Source organism: Gekko japonicus, unplaced genomic scaffold (genome assembly GCF_001447785.1).
Source record: "Gekko japonicus isolate JY-2015 unplaced genomic scaffold, Gekko_japonicus_V1.1 scaffold2383, whole genome shotgun sequence".
Classification (NCBI taxonomy): Eukaryota; Metazoa; Chordata; class Lepidosauria; order Squamata; family Gekkonidae; genus Gekko; species Gekko japonicus.
The window spans coordinates 235463-261066 of record NW_015174909.1 but is presented as its reverse complement, the minus strand read 5'-3'; the positions used below and the strand labels follow the sequence as shown (position 1 = coordinate 261066).

The window sequence follows — 25604 nt, the reverse complement described above, 5'->3', positions numbered from 1 at the left end:
GCACGATTCAGGTTGGGCTTGCAGAAGTAAATGGCTTGTTTGCGTGTGTCTGTGTTGTGGGACTCATGCAAACAAAGGCAAGCGGGTTGGCACGGTGGCCAGGGACACCTTCTGCCAGCTGCGTTTGATTTGCCAACTTTCTCGTTACCTAGACTGAGCCGATCTCGCTAAGCTGATCCATATTTTTGTAACCTCCTGGTTGGATTGCTGCAATGTGCTCCTAGTGGGACTGCCCTTGAAGACAGTCCAGAAACTACAGTGCTTGCTGTTAGGGGCTAGCTGCCAGGAACGTACGTTGCCCATTTTGAAACCGCTTCATTGGCTACCAGTCTGTTTCTGAGTTCAATTCAAGGTGCTGGTTGTGACCTTTAAAGCCCTTCACAGCCTGAGACCCACATATTTACAGGACCAAGCCCCTGTTTTGGCCTTCCCACCCTGCCTGGTGGGACTATTTCTCTTTATTAATGCTGCCACCACTCACTGAATTAAGTTACCACCTTCCTTGAGGGACAGTGAGACCCCTCTGGCTAAATTCCCCACCTTGGGAAGTCGGTACCTCGATCTTTGGGCACCCCCTGGAGAGTTGGCAACACCTCAGATTTAGGCCCGTTTGTGTTCCCTGGCCTCCCTTTGCCCCTCAAGGCTGCTGGGAAGTGTAGGCAGGGAGGTATGGCAGCTCCATTGTTCCCTATGGAGTATCCCCCCCCCACACACGTAAGGAACTACCAGGCGGGTATCCATTTTGCGGTTTATAATTTATTTATTTCCTTTAGAAAGCCAATATCATATGGAGTTACACAGATTGCATATATACAAACTTCTTGTACAACATGTACTTTTCCTAACAACACAGAGTGACAGATCCTTCAGATTTCATTTCATTTTAACCTTCCCTTTTTTTTCTTTCATTATTTTCCCTGCATTTTGGACCATCATATCTTTCTAGGAATTATTACATCCCACAAATTCTTATCTGCATTGTAAACCTTTCATGATTGTACAAATACCATCTCATACCTCATAGACAATTTTCTGCATTCCATATATGGGCTTAAATTTATAATTTTATAAATAGGTTTTAGTCTCTTTTTTATTTTTTATGTATAATTTTCTGTTTTTCCCATATTTTCAGCATTATATTAATCCCTTAATTTTAAGGGCGGGTATCCATTTTAAGGCCTGGCAGCCATTTCGTCACACCAGTGGGGTAAAAAGACACTAGGGAACGTCTGGTAGCAAACGGGTTGCTACGGGCCAGGGACAGACTTTCCCCTGTGTGATCGCTCCAGTGTGCTCCCATGGCATCGGGATGGTCTGATCGGGCCATCCTGATTCCATGCCGTTTTCCCCCACCCCCGTTTCAGTATGCGCATCATCGCACTCTCCATAGGGAGCACTCAGTGCCGAGATGCGAATCATCAGCCCCTCGTTGAAGCGCACCGGAAACATGCAGCAGCCCCCCCCAACCCAATTCACTGCATCTGATCACGCCGTGGTGGGCTGCCCCTGCAGCTCTCGGGGACTGTGTGATCGCGCAAATGCTGGTCAAATTCCTGCAGAGCAAATAGCCTCGCTCCCCCCCCCCTTATCTCGTTTGTGTGACTAAAACCGTTGTTAGCATATTCAAGGGGGGGGGGAATCGTTTTCTCACTGTATCAGCTTGCAGACCGATGGAGAAGGAAACTGACTTATGCGCCTCTGTAGTCATCTCCTTTCGTTTCCCAACAGTTGAAGCCATTGATCGACCGATCTGAGAAGTTCCAGGGGAGCAAAAAGCTATTCACGGCCACAATGGGAAGCAAGAGCAAGTAGAAGAAGAGCTGAAACTTCGAGCAGACAACCGGGCTCCACTTTGTCATTCCGAGATGAGACAGAGAAAAAGAGTGTTGTGGCTCAACAGGCATATAATTATTTTCCCCACACACAATTCCTGTAGCAACGCTGCCTCGCTCAGTGACACAGGGCTCTGTTCTCATCTTTGACAATGCAGAAATGAAGTTCCCACAAAGCTGGGCTGCACTCGTTTTGAGCCTCCTCGGGCAGGTATTTCAATGGGCATGCAATTCCTTACCGGGAACTGCTGGTGATTATATCTGTACTCACCTCTACACACCAAAAAGCTCCACAATTGTATTCATTTATTTATATTATTTATAGTCTGCCTTTCTCAAGTGGTTAAGACGCGGAAGCTGCAGACCGGAAGGTCGGTAGTTCAGCAGTTTGAGACCCAAGTGCCGCATGACGGAGTGAGCGCCCGTCTCTGGCCCCAGCTCCTGCCAACCTAGCAGTTTGAAAGCAAGAAATTGCAAGTAGATAAATAGGTACCGCTTCAGTAGGGCTGCCAAGTGGGGGCAGGTGGCGGGTAAACCCCCGCTTTGGAGGCCCAATTTCTGCCGCCGTGGAATCGGGCCCCGGGGGGAACCCCTCGAATGGTCGTGGCCCTGCCCCCAGCGTGCCCGGCGTCATAACGTCACTTCCTGGTGACGTGCAGGCAGCGTGTGCGTGCTTACTCACCTCTACACACCAAAAAGCTCCACAATTGTATTCATTTATTTATATTATTTATAGTCTGCCTTTCTCAAGTGGTTAAGACGTGGAAGCTGCAGACTGGAGTGCCGCATGACGGAGTGAGCTCCCGTCTCTGGCCCCAGCTCCTGCCAACCAAGCAGTTCAAAAGCAAGAAATTGCAAGTAGATAAATAGGTACTGCTTCGGTGGGAAGGTAACAGCGTTCCGTGCGCCTCGGCGTCTAGTGATGTCGGCCACATGACCACGGAAACGGCTCTGGACAGCGCTGGATCTTCGGCTTGGAAACGGAGATGAGCATCGCATCCCTAGAGTCTGATTCAACTGGCTTTTGAGCAAGGGAACCTTTACCTTTCTCACAGGGACTTAAGACAGACTATACGTACTGAGTCAGTACAAGCAACAAAATGGGGCATTCAGTAACCATTGCATGAGGATTTTAGAAATCTGGAAGGAGCCACCAGAAAGAACTATAACATAGCATAAGTATGAACATGACACATTAACTGGTACAGAAATTACATAACAGGCTCCTACTTAACAATTAGTTTACTTTTGTTTTATTTTTTTATTTATCCTGCCTTTCCTCCCAATGGAGAACCAAAGCGACTTGCATCATTCTCCTCTCTTGCATTTTATCCTCACAACAACCCTGTGAGGTAGGTTAGGCTGAGAGTGTGTGACTGGCCCAAAGTCACCACACAGAGAGGCTATGTTTTTGTCAGCACTTATTGCCAGGACAGCGAATCATTTTGGCCCAGGCTGGTACTAAAGGGTATTGAAGCGGTAAAGCAGGTGGCAACGGATTGCAGATCTCCAATTGCAGGTGCATGATCCCTTTGAAATGTTTTTCTTTTTTTAAAAAAATGATAAAGCAGAGATACACATTAATTGTGCATGGCCCCATGTGAGAGACAAAGGGATCAAAACATGTAGACATTACAGGTCACATTCAGTTTTCCCTCTAAGCTGAGTTAGTGTGAGCTAGCTCACAGTTTGTTAGCCTCCGGCTCACACATTTTTGTCTTAGCTCAGGAGGGATGGCTCCAGAGCAACCTAATTTATACAGTACCAAAGCGTGATCAAAACTTTAATGCCAGTAGCTCAGAAAGTAGAATTTTTGCTCACAAGACTCCACAGCTTAGAGGGAACATTGGTTTTTGCCCTTCCATTGTTGGGGCTTTTGTGTGTGTGTGTGTGGTCACATTATGAGAAGACAAGAGAAACTGGAAAAGACAATAATGCTCAGAAAAGTTGAAGCTCGCAGTAGACAAAAACCTAACATGAAGAAGAAGAGGAAATTGGATTTATACCCCGCCCTTCACTACCAAGGGAGTCTCAGAGCAGCTTACAAACTCCTTTCCTTTCCCCTCCCCACAACTGACACCCTGTGAGGTAGGTGGGGCTGAGAGAGCTCTGACAGAAACGGCTCTTTTTTCAAGAACAGCTCTGCCAGAACTATGGCTTGCCCAAGGTCATCCAGCAGCTGCAAGTGGAGGAGTGGGGAATCAAACCCAGTTCTCACAGATTAGAGTCTGCGCACTTAACCACTACACCAAACTGGATTGACTCAATCAAGGAAGCCACAGCCATCAGTTTAGAAGACCTGAGCAAGGCAGTTAAAGGATAGGATGTCTTGGAGGTCATTAATTCATTGGGTTGATTAAGATTTGCAGCTATGTTGGTCTGAAGCAGCAGAACAAAATTTGAGTCCAGTGGCACCTTTTAAGACCAACAAAGTTGTATTCTACACACTAAATCTTATACCCACTGGACTCAAACTTTGTTACATTCAGTTTTACTTATTTTACTGTATTTTGATTGACTTGCCTTATAATTTACCGGCTTTTGGTTGATTTTTATTATATGTTCTTGTGGTGGAATCCTCCTTATGAACATTCTAGTGGAAAGGCGGTCTGCTAATAAACGAGACTTGAGTATAATTTCCTTCAAAGCTGGCAAGCTGTACTTCCTAAACTAGCCTTTCCCACTTTCTCGCACCCCCCTTCGGCCTTCTTGCATCTTACTTTATTTTATTTATAGTCCACATTTCCCACTTGGACTCCAGGCAGCCACGGCCCTCAGTTTAGAAGACCTGAGCAAGGCAGTTAAAGGATAGGATGTTTTGGAGGTCATTAATTCATTGGATTGATTAAGATGGGCGGCTATATTGGTCTGAAGCAGCAGAACAAAATTTGAGTCCAGTGGCACCTTTTAAGACCAACAAAGTTGTATTCTACACACTAAATCTTATACCCACTGGACTCAAACTTTGTTACATTCAGTTTTACTTATTTTACTGTATTTTGATTGACTTGCCTTATAATTTACCGGCTTTTGGTTGATTTTTATTGTATGTTCTTGTGGTGGAATCCTCCTTATTAACATTCTAGTGGAAAGGGAAATAAATGACACTTGTTTAAATTTCCTTCAAAGCTGGCAAGTTGTACCTCCTAAACTAACCTTTCCCACTTTCTCGCATCCCCCTTCAGCCTTCCTGCATCTTACTTTATTTTGTTATTTATAGTCCACATTTCCCACTTGGACTCCAGGCAGTCCCTGCAAAGATGCACATCAATCGCTAATCAGAGAGCGCTGATTGGCTGCTCTGGCCCACCGGTATTCAAATAACTCCTACTCCACTCCCCACGCTCAGAAACCATGCGAGAGAATTCGGAAACTGAGCCGAGACGCCCCATTGGCTGAAGATAGAATTCGCCTAGCTTCCCAGCTCCGCCTTTCATTGGCCCGGCTTCCGTCTTGGTTCTTACGACATTCGCCCCGAAGATGCACATCAATCCCTTACGAGGGCACGCTGATTGGCTACCCCTGCCAGTCGATTAGCATATTCAAATCGTACCTCTCCTTTTCTCCTCCGCCGGTGCCGGGAAACTCGAGCGGACAAACGCCATTGGCTGAACCGGAGAGTGGTCTCGTCCAAGGTCCCCTTTCATTGGCCAAGCTGATTTTTCAGTCAGCAAGGGAAAGCCCGCCTCTTGAGGTGTCCCTGTCAGGCTTTGCCTGGCGTGCTTCATTTAGTGTTGGGATTTGGGGGAAGGAGGGAGGTTCTTTGTGCTGTGCGGAGCTGGAAGCGGGTCGTGCTCTGGACCGGCATCTCGCAAGCAGAGAGCTACATCGCAAGGCAGGAGGTGCCTGGTAATTATTTTATTACAGTTATAAACTGGTTCTTATTATTGCTCTTTGCCTCCCTATTTTCATTTCCTTTCTGGTTGCTTTCCCCTTCAGCACTTTTTCTTTCCACCTGAGGCCTCTCATTTTGAATCTCCTTTTTATTGGGGTGTAGGTGAGGGGACCCCGCCATTTCAAGCTCTTTGCCTCATCAGGCCATTTGCAGATTCATCATTAAACTGCAGTTCAAGGCGGTATTGATCTTTATGGCCCTAGCTGCGAGTGCCAAACCTGACATTTGTCAAAATGGCATTTTGTGGATAAAGGAAATCGCTACTTCTCTTTATGAATCCTCTTTATGAATCCTCTGGTATGAATCCCTGGGCCCTGTTTGCACTGATGCCGGAGGCATTTGCGTGTGTCTGAAATACATTTTAAATCATCCCTGCTTAGGAACGGCTGATCTTCCTCCTGGCTAAGAAACATGCCAATGGAAAATAATTGGTCCTTAAATTAGATGTGGCCTAAACTGATTTTCCCATTGGGAGGGGGGGTTCTTCCTCCTGCTCAGACCTGTATTAAAGAAGGATTTGGCCATGCCGTTGTGCATTTGCAAATGAAATGTTTCAAGGAGGGGAACGTCTTGTGCTCTTGCCGGATGCTTGCTGGGGATCTGGTGCCATTCTGTCATGCAGAATAGATGTATTTCAGCCAAGCGCTAAATGTATTTTTGTGAAGGAGCAAGCTGCATGCAATTTCTATGCTAATGCTGGAAAGATTAAATCTGAGCTAGCCTCCACCTTGTGCCGCCCTGCCATTAGGAAGCCGGGTTTGTGGGCCAGCTGCCTGTACACAACTTTGCAAAACAGGCAGAACTGGAGGTAGCCGATCTGATTTCGGAGTCTTGAACTGTTGTTGTGGAGCCGATTGCTTGCTTCGGCAGCGCGGCTGGTCTAGCCCCTGGAAGCTTGCGTTTCTGTGTGCCAGATCTTAGCCTGAAGTGAACTTTTGTCTCAGCCGTAAAAGCCAGGAAGTGAAAGATTCTGACTCGTAAACCAACTTTCGAATGCAGCAATGCCAGGTTGGAATTTTCTTTGGCCGTAAATTTAGCAACAACCTCTGGATAGGTATTTTTTTGTTTGTTTGTTTTGGCTATCAGACCCTTATGAGTAGCGTGACTACTAAGAGTAAGATTCAAGTCCAGTAGAATCTTAAAAGACTGACAAGATGTCCAGATAGATCCAGGTGGGTTGCCAAGTTGGTCTGAAACATCAGAACACAGTCCAGTGGCACCTTTAAGACCAACAAAGTTTAATTCCGGGTATAAGCTTTTGTGTGCATGCACACTTCTTCAGGTACGTTGAAGTGGAAGCTTCCAGGCCCTACATATAGGTAACAGGGTGAGCAGCAAATTAGCATAAGCATAGTAAACAGTGTTTAACAGATGCAAGGACCAAACTGGAATAACAAGCTTACATTATATGGTCACCGTTTGTTTCGGTTTGATTCCAGGGGAACACATAGTGAAGGAAATAAATATATCAAAATCAGAGGTAGGTGGGCAGATCTGTTCTCCTTAACCGTGGAATGTTGAGAGTCATTAACTGAGACCTTGTTACGCTTCACCCGTCTCCTCTTAAGCGTGCAGGTAATTTTACAGTGTCCTTTTCATGGAGGTGGGGCCAATCATTAAAACTTTGTTGGCCTTTAAAGGTGCCACTGGACTTGAACTTTGTTCTAAGATTTCCAGAGAACAGCTAGGTTTGAGTCCAGTAGTAGCTTAGCAACCAAAAAGATTTTGGGGGTGTGAACTTCCAAGAGTTAAAGCTATCTTCGTCCACTGATGTCTGATAAAGGGAGCTTTGACTCTCAATCAGTGCTCCCTCTAAGCCAGTGGTGGCGAACCTATGGCACGGGTGCCAGAGGTGGCACTCAGAGCCCTCTCTGCGGGCACGTGTGCCATCGCCCCAGCCAGGCCCAGACCATCATTAAAGTGTCGAATTCTCTGCCAAATAATTTTAAGTAAATGAAAGCATTTGGGATTGTGTTCCTTACTATGTTTGGATCATCTTAAGTTAATGTTTGAGTGGTTTCTTCTAAAGTTAAAACCTCAGTATTCAGGTTAAATTGCCGTGTTGGCACTTTGCGGTTTTGGGTCGCAGTTTGGGCACTCGGTCTCTAAAAGGTTCGCCATCACCGCTCTAAGCTATGGAGTCTCGTGAGCAAAAATTCTACTTTGTGAGCTACTGGCATTACAGTTGGGAGCAAGCGATTTGGCTGCTCCCTAATTCAGTTTGCTTTGGAGCCATCCTTTGGAGCAAAGACGAATATGTGTGGGCCGGAGGCTAAAAAACTGCGAGCTTGCTCACACTAACTCAGCTTGGAGGGAACACTGCCCTCTCAACCTCTTATACCCTGGAAATCTTGTTGGTCTCTAAGGTGCTACTAGATGCAAATCTTGGTTCTTCTCCCTGAAGATCAGCATGGCTACCCTCCTGAAGCAGGACTCTGCTAAGGTGATCGTAGAATAAAATAAGCAAAAGAGGCCCTATTGAGGTGCCGCCATTATTTCTAGGTTATGGCTTACTTAGGTAAAGGTAAAGGTTCCCTTGCTCGAAAGCCAGTCGAATCCGACTCTAGGGTTGCGGTGCTCATCTCCGTTTCAAAGCCGAAGAGCCAGCGCTGTCCAAAGACGTTTCCGTGGTCGTGTGGCCAGCATGACTAAACACCAAGGTGCACGGAACGCTGTTACCTTCCCACTGAAGTGGTACCTATTTATCTACTTGCAATTTCATGCTTTCAAACTGCTAGGTTGGCAGGAGCTGGAACTAGAGACGGGAGCTCACTCCGTCATGCAGCACCCGGGTCTTGAACTGCTGAACTACCGACCTTCCATAGCCTGCAGTTCAGCGTCTTAACCACTTGAGCCACCGCTGCTCCTATGGCTTACTTACCCAACCTATTAATTGTGCTCTTTCGTTTTTATATTAGATCATAAAACTGCAAGGAAAAATTGATAAGAGAAAAAGCCCTATAGCTCTGCTGCTGATTTGTGTTTTTCTGAATGAGACACGATAGATTACTTTTTAAACAAGTATGAATGGTCTTTTTTTTTTTTTATCAGCCTTACAAATAAGCCTAGGAGAGCTGCTAGCCCATAACATGGTTTACTAGCCAGGATATGTCTCTGCTTGTAATTTGTGGCGACCTGAAGAAGAAACGCTTTCTTCCTTCAAGTTTACAAAAGCTTCTCTGTCTGATCACCTGCAGACGGTTTCTGCTCGCTGCAGGAGACCAAGCAAGTTGTTTAAGACAGGCCAGAACTAGGGTATGCTTCAAATGTGCATTTTGGGATTTCTTTTTGCATCTGTGTGATGCTGTGTGCTATATGCGTAAGTGAATGGTATTTGGAGGTTGGAGGAGTTCCCAGGGAAGTATTACCAAACATAGTCATAAGCAGTGCTCCCTCTAAGCTGTGGAGTCTTGTCAGCAAAAATTCTACTGGGGCCCCGGTCACACGGGTAGGAAAATGTGGGGGGGGGGAGCGTGGCTGTTTGCCCCGGAGTAAAATAAGGTGCGGCTGCGCGATCAGATGTCCCGTCGAGGTCCTGTGGTTAGGGGGGAGGTGCCAATCACAGGACAATCCTGCGGCGTGGCAAAGAAGCGGCCTCCCTAGCAAAAGGCTCCACGGGATTAACCCCTTCCAGGGCTGCAGAGGAATGCAAACTGTGTCCTCCATCCGGTCCCCTCCAGGAGGAGCCTCAGCCGGGCCGCACCCCCGCCACGCTCCCCCTGCACCTCCCCCTCTGCCGCCCGGTGCAGAGAGTTCCTCTCGAGCAGGCTGAGCCAGGAGTGGGGGGGTACGGAAAAGAGGAGGGGGCTGTGTTGTTTGTTTTTAAACGAAGTGTGCGCATGCGCCGTTGGGTGCTTGTGCACATCCCGTGGAGACTTGGAAAACCCCCCACCTTTTAGCGACAGGACATGGGCGGGCACCGGATACCACGACCTACCACCGGAAACGTGATCAGGCGCCTGCCCTTGCCCCGCGGTTTCCGGAAACTAGTACCTCGGAGGTACTAGTTTTTTACCCCACATCTTCGGCGGGAAGCCTCGGGTTCGCCACGGGAGCTCTACGCTTCCCAGATGTGGCTCTGTGATCGTGCCCGGAAAATCCGCCTATCTTCCGTCTCTGTAGCGTGGCTAATGCTCCGTGTGACCGCAGCCTTTGTGAGCTACTGGCATTAAAGTTGTGAGCAAGCAGTTTGGCTGCTGCATGAATTCGTTTGCTCTGGAGCCCTCCTTCCTGAGCTAAGACAAAAACGTGTGAGCTGGAGGCTAAAAAACCGTGAGCTAGCTCACACTGCCTCAGCTCAGAGGGAACACTGGTCATAAGCCCCTTGTAAGTTGTCTGCTTCTGTAGCAGAGAGCATAGGCGTAATCTTTGTGGGGGCGGCGGGGCTTCAGCCCCCGCCGAAATTTTCAGGAAGGTGCTCAGCCTCCCCCGGGAGCCACCCTTGCTCCTAGCAAAGCAATGCCTCTGGCCCAGCCCCAGCCCCCCCCGGGAAATTGGAAAGTCTACACCCTTGGCAGAGAGCAGGACACAGACTAGAAGCCCAAGCAAAAACATATGAAAGCCCCATAAAAATGTATGCAAAGAATCTAAGAGAAACCCTGCTGGATCAGAACTGAGGTCTGTCTGTTCTGATCCAGCAGAGTTTCTCTTAGATTCTTTGCATACATTTTGCATACTGGAACTGAGGCCTGTCTGTTCCAGTAACATGCCTGCCCACAGGTGCCCCATAAGGAAGGCACAAAGGCCTTTCCCTGCTGCATTCACCCCCCACCAGATGGCTTTCGAGAGATACGCTACCCTGTTTAGCCATTATTAAGGAGAAGAAGAGATTGGATTCATACCTCGCTCTTCACTACCCGAAGGCGTCTCAGAGTAGTTTACAATCTCCTTCCCCTCCCTACAACAGACACCCTGTGAGGTAGGTGGGGCTGAGAGAGCTCTTTCGAGAACTGCTCCTGAGAGAACAGATCTGAAAGAACTTGTGACTGACCCAAGGTCACACCACCAGCTGCATGTGGGGGAGTGGGGAATCAAACCCGGTTCTCCCAGATTAGAGCCTGCAGTCCTAAACCACTGCACCAAACTGGATCTCACAGAGGCTTGTTGTCCAGAAAATTAACTAGGCCCTTTTGAAAACTGGCGGCCATGGCTACATCTTCTGGTAGTGAATCCCATAAGCTGATTTATGCATCGTTATGAAGCAGTTTCTTTTGTCCGTCCTGAATCAACCGCCTGTTAACTTCTTTGGGCTGACTCCAAGTATAATGATACAGGAGCAAATGATCTGTTGGCTTCCTCCACCCAGTGCATTAATTTGCAAATCTTTGTCATCATGCCCTTCCTGTTTTCTAAAAGGAAAAGCTTTGCAATCTCCTTTGTACGCAGTGTGCAGCTGCGCCGCTATAAAGGCTCTTTGATTCTGGTCATTCTTATTTTCAGCCCCTTTCCTAATAATCCATATCGTGGAATTTGCTTTTTGACCATACACTGCATCAGCATTTCCAGTTGTTCACTACGTGCTGCGATTTCAAGGTCTCACTCGTATCAAGTTCAGGTTCCATCAATGGCTACATTAAATCAGGGTTTGTTTTGCTCCAGTGTACTTTTGTGTCCTTACACTGATTTACAGGAAAACAAATGTAGAGTCCCGTGGCACCTTTAAGACCAACAATGTTTTGTTCAAGCTCATACCTCGAATGAAACTTAGTTGGTCTTAAAGGTGCCGCTGGACTCTGACCACCTGGAACTGACTGACAGGGAGGAATTTCACATTACCCTTTCTAACCCGTTTTGAAGCCGTTTTTGATCTGTCATGGAGTAAACCGGTATAGGGCTGCCATTTCACACATGGCTTTCTCCATCCGGTAAAGAGCTGGATCTGGTTTGCCATTTCAGACTGCACCACTTTTTCCCCGCCGTTTTTCGCCCGCGCGGGCGATCTCCGGCTTTTTTAAAAAAAACACGTTCGCTTTATAGTGCTATAGCACTATAACAAAACACTCCAGGCATTCCAATGGCATTTATATACTGCTGTTCCGTTATAGCGTTATAACGCTATAAAGCGAACGTTCAAAAACAAAAAGCTGGAGATCACCCACGCGGGCGAAAAATGGCAGGAAAAAGCGCATCGGAACCGGGAGAGGAAACTGAAGATTACTTGGAAGCGGTTGGTAAAACGCTTCAGCCCCGTTTCCTAAACGGGACAGAAGCGTTTGTGTCTGAAATTACAAATATATTCCGGTAGGGAACCGGTTCTAAAACGGTTCTGTCTGAAGTGACAGACCAGAAACCGTTTGGGAACCATTCCTCTTCCGGATTATATCGTCCGTCTGAAATTCCTCAGGGTGTTTCATAGAGCCAGTGTGGTATAGTGGTTAGAGAATAAGGGTGTCCGATTCAGTATAAGGCAGCTTCGTGGATGTTCATGTGTTGAGAAGTATCCCCTGCTTCTCGTGTTTTAACCATTTCTTATGCTATGACTTTGATATTTTCTCTGGAGTCTTCTGTGAGGGGTTTTGGTAAAAGGCTGGTAACATCTAGTGCAGGGGTATTCGAACTCATTTGTTTTGAGGGCCAGATCTGACATAAATGAGACCTTGTTGGGCCAGGCCACGTGTGTCATAAGATATAATGCCAGGTAGCGGAGATATAAACTTTATAAAGGACACAAACGCAAAGGTGGTTTTTTTCACTTAAAATAAAAATATGCTTAAAACATTAGCGCTCTTGCAATATTTTGTTTATTTAGCAGCGTCTGATAACTGACACCTCTTGCTCTGAATTATTGCATCAAAATGTCTGTGCTGTTGCAATCTTGAGTATGCTGTTCAGATGTGTATCTGTAAACTGCAAGCCTACGATAACGCAGCAGCAGCAGAACTGGAAGAAGCAGCAGAAGACAGCCAGTTCCACTGCGGGCCTGATAGAAGCCCTCCGGGGGTCTGATCCGGCCCCCAGGATGCATGTTTGACACCCCTGGTCTAGTGGATCATCCTTGTCCACATCTTCATTAAAACTGTCTCGAAGAACTCCAAATGGTTGCTGAGACAGGAGTTTCCTCGGCGGAGCCATGCTGATTCTTCCACAGCCAGGCTTGTTGTTCCCTGAGCTAAGCAATTCTGTTTTGACTAACACCCTCCACTAACCTATCTGGGAAGGACATGAGAATATGGGTTCAAATCTCCTGGGTTCCCTTTTTTTGAAAAAGTACACAGTTGCCTGTTGCTGTCCAGCTTGTGATATATTTCAGGAGGGCTTCCCCCCCCCTTTTTTTTGAAAAAGAGGTGCTGGAACACTCAAGAGGGAAATGAAGTCTTCAGTCTGTATACTGAAAACTCATGAACTTTTAAACGTTTTAAAAATAATTTTGTCAAAGAGGTTCCGGAACTCCGTTCCGGTGTGTACCCCCAGAGTAAAAGCCCAGAGTAAAAGCCATCAGAACAGGATGTTCATTCTTGTTTTAAGGGCTTCTTCCTGACAGGGCTCAAATGCAGCAGCAGCAGCAGGACTGGCACCCCCCCAAACCCATGCCCTGCCCCAATCACTCTGCCATTGCCCCCTGCTCTTTCCCCAGTTCCCCCCCCTCACACCCGTACAAACCCACAGGATCTACCATGGCCCCTTCCCCCTCACTTTCCTTACATGTTGTATTGTAATGCTGCACTGCTTCAGAGCCCTCTGTGGCTCTGAGGGTGAGCACCATTTTGAAAGGGGAGTTAGTGGCTACGGGGCAGTGCCCTGGTGGGTGCTTCAGCCACAGCACCCCTAGAGATGTAAAATTTCCAGAAATTTTGAAGCTCGGAAAAACCCCCGTTTTTTTCCAGGTTTTTTTTGAAAAAAAACGGAAATTTTCGGAAAAATTGAAAAAAATGCTACATTAGCATTTCTTTTGTCTTTTCTAGATTGAAAGTCATTCTGTTACTTTAGAAACATAAAAAAATGACTATGGACATTTTTACTTGGCATGATATTATCACAACTAGCATATTAAAAATATAGTGTACCCAAACAATTATTACAAACAGAATACCCACCCACATGCAAAAACAAAACTGAAACCTTTTTATTTTCTTCTGACAATCGCACCTCCTAAAGGAAGAAATGCATCTTGTTCTTGCATTGGAGAGTTCAGTTTGTAACCTAGGACTTGCTTGTCCTCAGTGCACAGAAATTAGATCAATCTGATACCATTATATATTTTAGAAATGATTTGGAAAATATTTGAACACCTTGTCTTAAAATATTTTATTTATCATGTTAAAATAAAACATTCCATAATCAATTTCTTTTCTTTTCTTTTCTTTTTTCAATTTTTCGGAAAAAAAACAAAAAAGCTTCAGGGAAAAAAATGGGAAAAAACGGTTTTTTCCCGAATTTTTCCGGGTTTTTTCCTGGCCTTCACATCTCTAAGCACCCCCCCGCCTCAGTTCCCCTTTTAAACCAGCAAAAATGAGGTTTATATTTTCTATGGTGTAAAGGGGAAGGAAACAGGTGCCAGAGAAGTCTTGCCCTCCGGACTGTCTGGTGGGGGGGCGGGGGTTTGTCCACATTTGGGGGTGGGGGGACCATCAAGGTCACCATTGAAGTCTCATGGAAATATTTTAATCTCTCTTCTGCGACAGCACAGAAATTAGAAGAACGCATTGTGATGAAATGTAATACTCCTAAGGAAAAGTGATCTCTGTGTGTGTCTGGTTTTTGAAAGAGAGCCATAACGCGGCTCATTTATACCTGGAACTCTCCCAGCTTAATAAAATAGAGCTTGCTTGATCTTGGCTAATGGGATGAGCCAATCTAGAGCATGTCTGTTCTGTGTCATGCTTTCACAGGTCCGGTTATTTTAATAGAAAGACAGGGCCTTTGATACTGTGATTCTGGTTGCTTGTTCCAACAAGCCTCAAGTCATTCCTGTTGTGTTTTAGAGATGTTTCTAGACTGTACTGTATCTTTGGGTTCTCAGGTGGTGCAAAGCACTTTTTGCCAACCTCAGTTGGTTTGCCGGCTGTACCCCTTCTTCAGCAAGAATGGCTTTGCTCTGCTTCTGGTGACCTTGAGTTTAGACTACTGTATTGCATTGTACACAGGGCTGCCCTTGAAGGCTGTGTAGAAACTACAGATGTGTTGGAACAGCCTGGAACTGGAAGAGACATGCAATAGAATCATAGAATTGGAAGGGGCCATACAGACCATCTAGTCCAACCTCCCGCAAGGCGGGATATAAATCTAAAATAATAATAATAATAAATAAATAGGCAGCTGATTCCACCTTTGAACCACTCTGACTGCGAAAAAGTTTTTCCTAATATCCAGCCGATACCTTTCTGCATGTAATTTAAACCCGTTGCTTTGGGTCCTATCCTCTCCTGCCAACTGGAACAGCTCCTTACCTTCCTCCAAATGACAGCCCTTCAGATATTTCAAGAGAGCAGTTAGGTCCCCCCTCAATCTCCTCTTCTCCAAACTAAACATTCCCAGGGGCCCTCAGCCTTTCCTCATAGGGCTCAGTCTCCAGACCCCTGATCCATCCTTGTCGCTCTCTTCTGCACCCTCTCGATTTTGCCCACATCCTTTTCGAAGTGAGGCCTCCAGAACACCATGTCTCTTCTGCAAAGAGACATGCAATGAATACATCATTTCTCTTAATTGGCCTGAGGGTTTGTTTCTGTGTGCAAGTTGGAATCCTGGTTTTGACCTATAACGACCTAAACAGCCTCAGATTTGGACACGTGCTAGCCCATTCTCACCTGCACAGTCCTGCCTGTTCAGTGTCATCAAAAGTCTTGCTTTCGATTTCTCCATGATCAGACAAGAGGACGTTTTCTGTTGTAGTGTCACATTGGTGGAATTCTTGTCCTCAATAGCTCTGCCTAGCTCCTTCATTGTCTTTTGTGTGTGTGTGTGTGTGTGTGTGTGTGTGTCAGGTAAAGGTAAAGGTTCCCTTGCTCGAAAGCCAGTCGAGTCCGACTCTAGGGTTGCGGTGCTCATCTCCGTTTCAAAGCCGAAGAGCCAGCGCTGTCCGAAGACGTTTCCGTGGTCATGTGGCCGGCATGACTAGACACCAAGGTGCACAGAACGCTGTTACCTTCCCACCAAAGTGGTCCCTATTTATCTACTTGCAATTTCTTGCTTTCAAACTGCTAGGTTGGCAGGAGTCGCAGCCAATTTATGGCAACCCCTTAGAGTATTCAAGGCAAGAGACGTTCAGCTGTTGCCTGGACTTCATTGGTGGTCTCCCATCCAAGTACTAACCAGGGCCGACCCTGCTTAGCATCTGCCATCTGACAAGAAGATCAGGCTACCATCCAGGTCAGACCTCCCATTTGTAACACCAGGAAAAGACACTCTTGGTTTTTATCTGCTTTTGGCTGATCCCTCAGATTAATTCTGCCGCTTCTTTTCAACTGTTGGTTTACCTGACATGTACCCCCCCCCCCCCCCCCCCCCCATAGGGACCCAAAGCAGCTTACATAATCTTATCCTCATGCTGACCCTGTGAGGTAGGTAAGGTTGAGGATCTGTAACTGGCCAGGATTTTGTGGCTTGTGGGGCAGACTTTTTCTGGTGGGGCTGCCATTATTTTTATGTCAGCTCCAATCCGACCCCAAGCCTGACCACCTCCACCTCCCCTCCTGCAGGATTTAAAGGGCCCTTCAGCTGATCGGCAGGGATCACGTGGCCCGCCGACCAGCTGGAGGGCCCTTTAAATCTTGCGGGAGAAAGGGAAAGGGGTGTATGCCATACCAGACTTCTTCTCAGAAGCATTTAAAGGATCCCTTTAAATGCTTTTGAGAAGAAGCGGGAGGCTGTGTGCGCCACCCCCCTCCCCTTCTTCTGGAAAAAAAATCTTGAAACTTCTCAAAAAAATCTTGTGGGGCTGGCCCTTTAAGGAAGGGGGCGCAGCCCCTAATAGCCCCGCTGTGGCTACGGGCCAGTGACTGGCCCAAGGTCACCCTGCAAGCTTCCATGACAGAGTGGGGATTCAAACCTGTGTCTCGTGAAACCTAGCCTGACTCTAACCACTATGCAACACCAGCTCCGATTGCTGGCTTGCGTGTTTGTTTGCCTTTCTTCTTGTTTTTGAATTTAGTACCATTATTAGCTGCTTTGGTGTAGTGGTTAAGTGCGCGGACTCTAATCTGGGAGAACCAGGTTTGATTCCCCACTCCTCCACTTGCACCTGCTGGTGTGACCTTGGGTCAGTCACAAGCTCTGGCACAGCTGTCCTTGAAAAAGAGCAGTTTATGTCAAGAGTTCTCTCAGCCCCACCCACCTCACAGGGTGTCTGTTGTGGGGAGGGGAAGGGAAAGGAGATTGTAAGCCGCTCTGAGACTCCTTTGGGTAGTGAAGGGCGGAGTATAAATTCAATCTCTTCCTCTTCTTCTTTTACCTCACAGGGGTGTCTCTCGTGGGGAGGGGAAGGGAAAGGAGTTTGTAAGCCGCTCTGAGACTCCAAGTGAAGGGCGGGGTACAAATCCAATCTCTTCTCTCTTCTCTTCTCTTCTTCTTCTTTGAGTATTGTCATTTCAAGTAGGAGAGAACCTTTTAATACTGTCTGTAAATCCATATTGTGGCATATTCTGCCTACCTGGTGAGAGCTTGTGTCCCCGTCCCCCCCCCCCCCAGCCGACTGTATCCTGGGCAAGTCTTAACTCTGTATGTAACCTTACCCATTTTCAAGGCCTCCCGCCTTGGCTTAGCTGCTAAGGTGTGTCCTTTCACTGGGCATACAAGTTACGAGTTGCCAGCTGGGCCCATGTAGCACTTACACCTAGGTGAGGAGCAGAGCATGTACCTACCTGTCTCCGCTCTCAGTTACTCTGTCTCTGCGGTCTAAAGCAATAGGGGAAATTAACACTTGTTGACACTGGGGCAATTATATATATATATATATAGCGCATAATGCAGTTGTTTACTCTTCTGGTGCCGGCTGGAAAATCAAATTTAAAAAATCGATTTAGAGGATCAATAAGAAGATTCTATTTGTGTTACTTAGATGTTTTTAGATGGCAAGTTCGGGGATGGAACTGGGGAGAGAATAAGTGGGATTAATTGCATGGCGTTTGGGCCCATAATATGCCGCTTGGGTCACCTTTCCTTTTGTTCGCTCCTCAAAGGAACGGGAGAGGGATCCTGTTTCACAGGTTGCTCATTAGCTGGAGAGAGGTTCGTTAATTTGTTCGAAGGCCAAGGGAGACAGGAGCAGTTTGTTTGTTCCGCACCCTGGAGGTATATTGTGAAGACAGTTTTAACCTTCGCTAATTGCAGTCGGTCGGAAAGAGAGATTAAGAAGGGCCCTCGGAGTGGGAGTAGAAAAATTAGCTTTGTTTTGGATGGGAGGATGTAGTCTCTCCATTTGCTTTAATCCTTCCCATTTGCTTTCAGCCCGCACCAGAGCCAGTTTGGTGTAGTGGTTAAGGGCGTGGACTCTAATCTGGGAGAACCGAGTTTGATTCTCCACTCCTCCACTTGCACCTGCTGATGTGACCTTGGGTCAGTCACAAGCTCTGGCACAGCTGTCCTTGAAAAAGAGCAGTTTCTGTCAGAGCTCTCTCAGCCCCACCCACCTCACCGGGTGTCTGTTGTGGGGAGAGGAAGGGAAAGGAGTTTGTAAGCCGCTCTGAGACTCCAAGTGAAGGGCGGGGTATAAATCTAATCTCTTCTTCTCTTCTCTTCAAGGGTGGGCGCTAAGGTTGCCCATCACCAGGTGGGGGTTGGAGATTTCCTGGGATTACCACTGATCTCCTGGCAATAATAATAATAATAATAATAATAATACTTTCAATTTATATTCAATAGAGATCAGTTCACCTGGAGAGAATGGACTCTTTGGAAGGTGGACGGTGGATTCTCTGTAGGGTTGCCAGCTTTGGGTTGGGAAATACCTGGAGATTTGGGGGTTGGAGCCTGAGGAAGGCGGGGAGGGATTTCAGTGGGGTACAAGTGGTTAAGACGCTGAACTGCAGGCTGTGGAAGGTCGGTAGTTCAGCAGTTCGAGACCCGAGTGTGCCGCATGACGGAGTGAGCTCCCGTCTCTAGTTCCAGCTCCTGCCAACCTAGCAGTTCGAAAGCAAGAAATTGCAAGTAGATAAATAGGTACCACTTCGGTGGGAAGGTAACAGCGTTCCGTGCGCCTTGGTGTTTAGTCATGCCGGCCACATGACCACGGAAACGTCTTCAGACAGCGCTGGCTCTTCGGCTTTGAAATGGAGATGAGCACCGCAACCCTAGAGTCGGATTCGACTGGCTTTCGAGCAAGGGAACCTTTACCTTTACAATGCCATAGAGTCCACCTTCCAAAGCGGCCATTTTCTCCAGGGAAACTGATCTTAGTCATCTGGAGATCAATTGCAATAACAGGAGATCTCCAGGTGCTGTCAGGAGTTTGGCAACCCTAGTTTTATGGCTTTATACCCCACTGAAGTCCCTCCGCTCCCCAGACCCCGCTCTCCCAGACGCCACCCCCCCCCCAATCTCCAGGCATTTCCCGACCTGGAGCTGGCAACCGTCATAGGTGCTCTTGGGGAGTTCACGCTGATCCCCAGGACCTTTCCTCAGCTTTTAAAATAATATAAATTGGCAGTTGGCAGTTAAGCTGCTAAATGGAGTTGCCAACCTCCGGGTGGGGCCAGGGGAGCAGCCAACATTGCAATTGATCTCCACACAACAGAGATCGGTTCCTCTAGAGCAGGCATGTCCGACTTCGAACAGGTAGTGATCTATTTTTTCCGGCCAAAAGTGCCGGTGATCTACCACCATGAAAATAAAGTTTCAAATTAGTTTCAAGTTAGATTTTAACCCACTAAAGTTGGGTTCCACACACACACACCATTTATAATGCACCTTCTGTCATTTAAAAGGTGAAGGTTCCCTTGCTCGAAAGCCAGTCGACTCTAGGGTTGCGGTGCTCATCTCCGTTTCAAAGCTGAAGAGCCAGCGCTGCCCGAAGACGTTTCCGTGGTCATGTGGCCGGCATGACCAAACACCAAGGCGCACGGAACGCCGTTACCTTCCCACCGGAGTGGTACCTATTTATCTACTTGCAATTTCTTGCTTTCAAACTGTCATTTACTGGTAAGCAAAATAAGCAAAAACAAAACAGAGACGAAGATCCAGAAAGAACTGCGAATATTTTTTTTAATTGAGTTATAACTTTCTTTAACTGTGGGGCTGGTGATCTACCTCTGACCCCTCCGCGATCTACTGGTAAATCGCGATCTGCCTGTTGGACATGCCTGCTCTAAAGAACTAGGTCCAGTCCTCCAGTTTGCATTTTCCATAATCATTTTAAAAAATATATTCATATAAAAGGTAAAGGTTCCCTTGCTCGAAAGCCAGTCGAATCCGACTCTAGGGTTGCGGTGCTCATCTCCGTTTCGAAGCCGAAGAGCCAGCGCTGTCAGAAGACGTTTCCGTGGTCATGTGGCCGGCATGACTAAACACCAAGGCGCACGGAACGCTGTTACCTTCCCACCAAAGTGGTACCTATTTATCTACTTGCAATTTAGACGGGAGCTCACTCCGTTTTGCGGCACCCGGGTCTCGAACTGCTGACGTCTTGCTTTCAAACTGCTAGGTTGGCAGGAGCTGGAACTAGAGTTCAGCGTCTTAACCACTTGAGCCACCGCATTCTGTCAGGTTCTGTGCTTTTTCTTTCTTTCTGAGCCAATTACAGCCAGCCAGCTAAGTTTTATATGCGGCAGCCTCATTCTGAATAAACTCTCTGAAAAGCGGTTTGTGTTTCTTTATATCAACAAGGAGTCCCCCCCATCACTTCTCTGTTGCCAAGCGACAAAACAAGTTGGGATGCAACCCCCCCTCTGAATAAGATCTAGGTAGTCTCTGGATAAGTAAAAGTCAGGCTTAGAAACATTTTTCTCTTCTTGATTCCCCCCCCCCATCCCTATTGTTTAATAGGGCAGTCCTCAGTGGTGACTCAAATCTGTGGTTTAGAAAAATGCCTATTAGGAAGAGAGAAAGTGTGCGCACGTTAAAATGGGCCGCTTCAAAAGGCGGACGCCGAGAGCTCTAAAAATAAAAGCGCCAGAGGACAATGGCTTCCGACATTCTTGGCAGAACTTTCGAAAGGACTTTCAGAAGCATTTAAAGTGCTGACGGCGCGAGGCGAAAGTGATTCCCCTCACTATCTTCGCCTTGCGCAACACGGAACCAGATCTTATTTTAAAGCAGTTCTTCGTACCCCCCTGCCCCCGGCTCTCCAGTTTATAATTGATTAAAGTTATAGTCACTTTCCTCCTTCAAGAAGTTTTCCTCGTCCATCCGCAAGTTAATTAATAACTGGAGATGGGGAGTGCTGTTCAGAAAGCGGCCTGCACTAGTTAATTTCAGTTAATGTGTTATAACTCGTTTAGAGTTGCCGACTTCCAGGGGGTGGCTGGAGAGGACATTGATCTCCAGGTGACAGAGATCAGTTCACCTGGAGAAAATGGCTACTTTGGAGGGTGGATTCTATGGCATTATACCTGCCCCCAAACCCCGCCCTCCTCAGACTCTACCCCCAAAATCTCCAGGTCTTTCCCAGCTTGTAGCTGGCAACCCGAGTGATGGAGTAGGGTCCCATGCACATGTCTTTCATTATCTGAGAGGTTTTCCTTCGGGGATAGGACCCTTCAGAGCAGGGGTTGTTTGGTAGAAAAAGAGCTAGGGGAACTCATTAGCATAACTCATGAGCATATGCCGCACCCCCTGACATCACCAGGAGTGTGTCATAAGGCCACCCCCCCTGACATCACCAGGAGTGTGTCATAAGGCCACCCCCCCTGACATCACCAGGAGTGTGTCATAAGGCCACACACCCCGCCCCCAACGGTCCCGGCCGCTGCCGCCGGCCTTGCAGCTCCACTGCCGAGCCCCATGAGGGGCCCAGCGGTGGACCTGCAAGGCCGGCGGGAGTGCGAGGAAGCCCCGCGAAGGTCCTCCCTGGCCCCAGGCAGGCAGGGGTGGGGAGAGGCAGGGAGGAAGCAACTTACCCTCCCTCTTCTCCTGCCTCCCCCTGGCTGAATGAGGGCCGGAAGCGGGGTGGCCGGAAGCGGGGGGCGGGGGTTCGTCATGTGCCCCGCCCCCGTACCTCACCCGGGGGAATTGCGATCCCCCCCGAAATGACCTCTGCTTCAGAGTCTCTCACACCAGGAGACCTTTCCTACTCTCGGAAGAAAGTGCCTCAGCGAGTGAAATAGATCCATGGGACCCTGCCCATTGTCCGACGTTGAGAACCAGTTTGGTGTAGTGCTTAAGAGTGGCAGACTCTAATCTGGAGAACCGGTTTTGATTCCCCACTCCTCCTCCACACAAAGCCAGCTGGGTGGCCTTGGGCGAGTCACAGTCCTCTCAGAGCTCTCTCAGCCCCACCTGCCTCACAAGGTGCCTGTGGGAGGCAGGCAGGGGTGGGGAGAGGAAGCAAAGGCGACTGTAAGCTGCTTTGAGTCATGAGGCCTGCTGGGTGACCCTGGGCCAGTCCCAGTCCTCTCAGGACTCTCTCAGCCCCACCTGCCTCACAAGGTGCCTCTTGTGGGGAGCGGCAGGGAAGGCGATTAGAAGCCGCTTTGAGACACATGAGGCCTGCTGGGTGACCCTGGGCCAGTCCCAGTCCTCTCAGGACTCTCTCAGCCCCACCTGCCTCACAAGGTGGCTGCTGTGGGGAGAGGAAGGGAAGGCGATTGTAAGCCTCTTTGAGACTCCTTAGGGTAGAGAAAGGCGTACTACAAAAGCCATCTCTTCTGATGCCCTCAACTCTGGGCTGAGAGGAAGGGTAGGTGACAGCCACTGTTGTTAGCAGGTTTTTGAGGCTGCGTAGTGTTTAGCCGGCAACTCCATGTCCAATATGTTCTGTTCGTATCTCTGACATACATTGCAAGCATGAAACAAGATCGCTCTCCTGGTGGCGCGTAACGAAGCCTTTTCCTGTGTTCTTTTCTAGGCGAACCGTAAGAAATGTTTTCCCGATTAAGAATAGCCGTGGCCCCTTGCGGGCTGGCCTGCCGCAGCGCACACACCAAGGAAAAGGGCAAGCTCCTGATGCTGAACCCCAGGACAAATAAGGTGGGTTGTACGGATGCTGGGCTCACCTTCTCTTCCTCTGCGCCCGATTCCAACCTGATGGTGGAGAGGCTAAAGCGTCCCTGCGCGGCTTTGGGGTCCGGCTCTCGTTGAAACTGTGCTGCAGACTTGTGCAGAATGGATCCAGGTTGGGTAGCCATCTTTGTCCAAAGCAGCAGAACAACGTTTGAGTCCAGGAGGTCCAGCAGTGGGGCCAGGACACTAGAAGCCCTCCCACTGTTGCCCCCCACCCCCTTAGCACCAAGAAGACAGAGCATCCCTTGCCCCAGACCCAGAGTTCCTATCTATACCTTGTGGCTAATAGCCACGGATGGACCTCTGCTCCACATGTTTATCCAACTCCCTCTTGAAGCCGTCCCTGCATCAAGTTGTGACTCGATGGCACCACACACACACCTATACATATGATACATGCAGGGGTCATTTCCTGCAGGAGCGCACAGGAGCGGAGCTCCGGCAGTAAGGAGCCTGGGGGCAGGCACATGCAACAAGCCCCGCCCCCTGCTCCAAGCAGCCCTCAGTCGGGCCACAAGGCGCACGAAGCAGCCAGGTGAGTTGCAGAGGCCCCCCCCCGGCCTGTCTTCAGGTACAAGCTCTCCTCGGTGAGGGCTGATCTGCGCGTTCTCTCCCCCCCCAATAGCTAGCAATCCAAAACAGTCCAGTGGAGCCTGAGCGGTGGGTGTTGCCTTCTGACACACTTCCGGTGATGTCAGGGGGTGTGGCATATGCAAATAAGTTATGCTAATGAGATGAGCTCCGGCACCTCTTTTTCTACGAAATGACCCCTGGATACATGACAAAGATGAGGTGGCTGGAGAGCCTGGCTGTGTGTCATTTCTGCCCTTTATGGGGACAGCGTCTTAGACGTCTCTTAGACCAGCCCCTGGAAGCCCCTGGCTGAAATCCGGCCCTCAGAGGGGTGCCGCTTGGCTTTCCATCTACCAGCCCTAGAGGCAAAGAAGGGTGTGCCGATGGAATGATGGACAGGGCAGTGGATCGTGATAACAAACTGGGTTTGTTGACGCCTGATCCACCATTCTCCGTCTGCTTTTCAAAGTGACCTGGGCTTGCCGATCTCCAGGTGGGACCTGGAGATCTTCCTAGAATTACAACTGACCTCCAGACTGTAGAGATCGGTTCCAATGCTCCCTCTAAGCTGTGGAGTCTTGCGAGCAAAAATTCTACTTTGTGAGCTACTGGCATTAAAGTTGTGAGCGAGCGATTTGGCTGCTGCATAAGTTAGTTTGCTCTGGAGCCCTCCTTCCTGAGCGAAGACAGAAATGTGAGAGCCGGAGGCTAAAAAACTGTGAGCTAGCTCACACTAACTCAGCTAGGAGGGAACACTGATTGGTTCCCCTGGAGGAAATGGCTTCTTTGGAAGGTGGGCTCTATGGCGCTATTACCTGGTGAGGTCCCTCCCCACAGTCCGCCCTCTGCAGGATTCCCCCCCCCCAAATCTCCAGGAATTTCCCAACCCAGAGTTGGCAGCCCTGCTGTAGCATTAATTGCTGATCCAGGATCTTTGATGTAGGGTAGGGCAGACATTTTTGTGAGGGGGGGGGCATTCTGTAGACAGGAGAAATAAGCAATAATCTGCCGCAGAGAGAACCCCCAAGGTCACTGCTGAGCTGACTGTACATGCTTGTTTTATTGAAGCTGAGTGATAAGAGGATTAAGGAGACCGAGGGAAGGTCGAAGGAGGGAGCTGGGGAAGGCACCGCAAATGGGAATCGGTTGAAGAAGTGATGTCGTAGAAGGTTTACGGCAGGGCTTTTTTTGTAGAAAAAGCCCAGCAGGAACTCATTAGCATAATAGGCCGTACCTAACAGCAGGAACTCATTAACATATTAGGCCACACCCTGACAGCACAGCTCATTCGCATATTAGGCCGCACCCCCATGTTACCAGAAGTGTGGTCCTCCAGCCACATCTACCTTTCGCTTCTTATTCTCTTTACCTTTGTTGTCAAAACCCAGGGCTTTTTGCATGTTAGGCCACACACCCCTAATTGTAGCCAATCCTAATGTTTTTGCTGTTGGGTGTGGCCTATTATGCTCATGAGTTCCTGCTGGGCGTGGCCAACTTGGGAGCCAGCCGGAACACCGTTTCTGTGCGTTCCTGCCCAAAAATAGCCCTGGTTTACGGCCCTCTCATCAAAGTGCCCGTCCCTTCTCGTGAATAAGAGAGACATTTATTGCTTCTTAAACACATGTTGCTCGACCATTTGGATCATTCCCAAACTGAGCCTAAATCTTCTGGGAAAGGAATACCTGAGCACATCTGCATCTTCTGCAGAAGCTAAACAGAGATAAAATCTCAGATTAGTGGGACTGGTCCCTGTATCCGCACAGGAACTGAGTGCATTTCATGAAGGCAGAATGGGAAGCATGACTCTCTTTCCCCTGCCTGCATGCAGAATAGAGCTGAGGAAAGTCTGTTCTGTTCATTGTAAAAGATGTGGGAACAGTCGCTTGTCAGCCCCATGTTGAGTGCATCGCAGTCATAGAATCATAGAGTTGGAAGGGACCTCCCGGGTCATCTGGATCATGATTTTTGAGCTTACTTAGGAGCTTACTTAGGAGCCTTTACTTACTTACTGAGCTTACTTAGGAGCCTTTGATGAGGAACTTTATCAAAAGCTTTCTGGAAGTCAAGGTAAATAATATCTATTGGATCCCCCTTGTCCACATGTTTGTTCACCCCCTCAAAGAACACTAACAGGTTAGTGAGACAAGATCTTCCCTTACAGAAACCGTGCTGAGTCTGCCTCAATAGGTTTTGTTCATCCATGTGCCTACTAATTC

The 25604-nt window shown here is 48.2% G+C and overlaps 1 protein-coding gene across 1 annotated transcript in view; it reads left to right on the top strand.

Moving 5' to 3' along the window:
* The first annotated feature begins 5577 nt into the window (after positions 1 to 5577).
* Positions 5578 to 25604, top strand: part of ME2 (malic enzyme 2, NAD(+)-dependent, mitochondrial) — a 55273-nt gene continuing 35246 nt past the window's right edge. The window contains exons 1-2 of the mRNA XM_015425026.1: positions 5578 to 5681; positions 22661 to 22782. Of these exons, the coding sequence (XP_015280512.1) occupies positions 22675 to 22782 (108 nt within the window). The 5' untranslated portion in view covers positions 5578 to 5681; positions 22661 to 22674. The remainder of the gene's footprint in view (positions 5682 to 22660; positions 22783 to 25604) is intronic.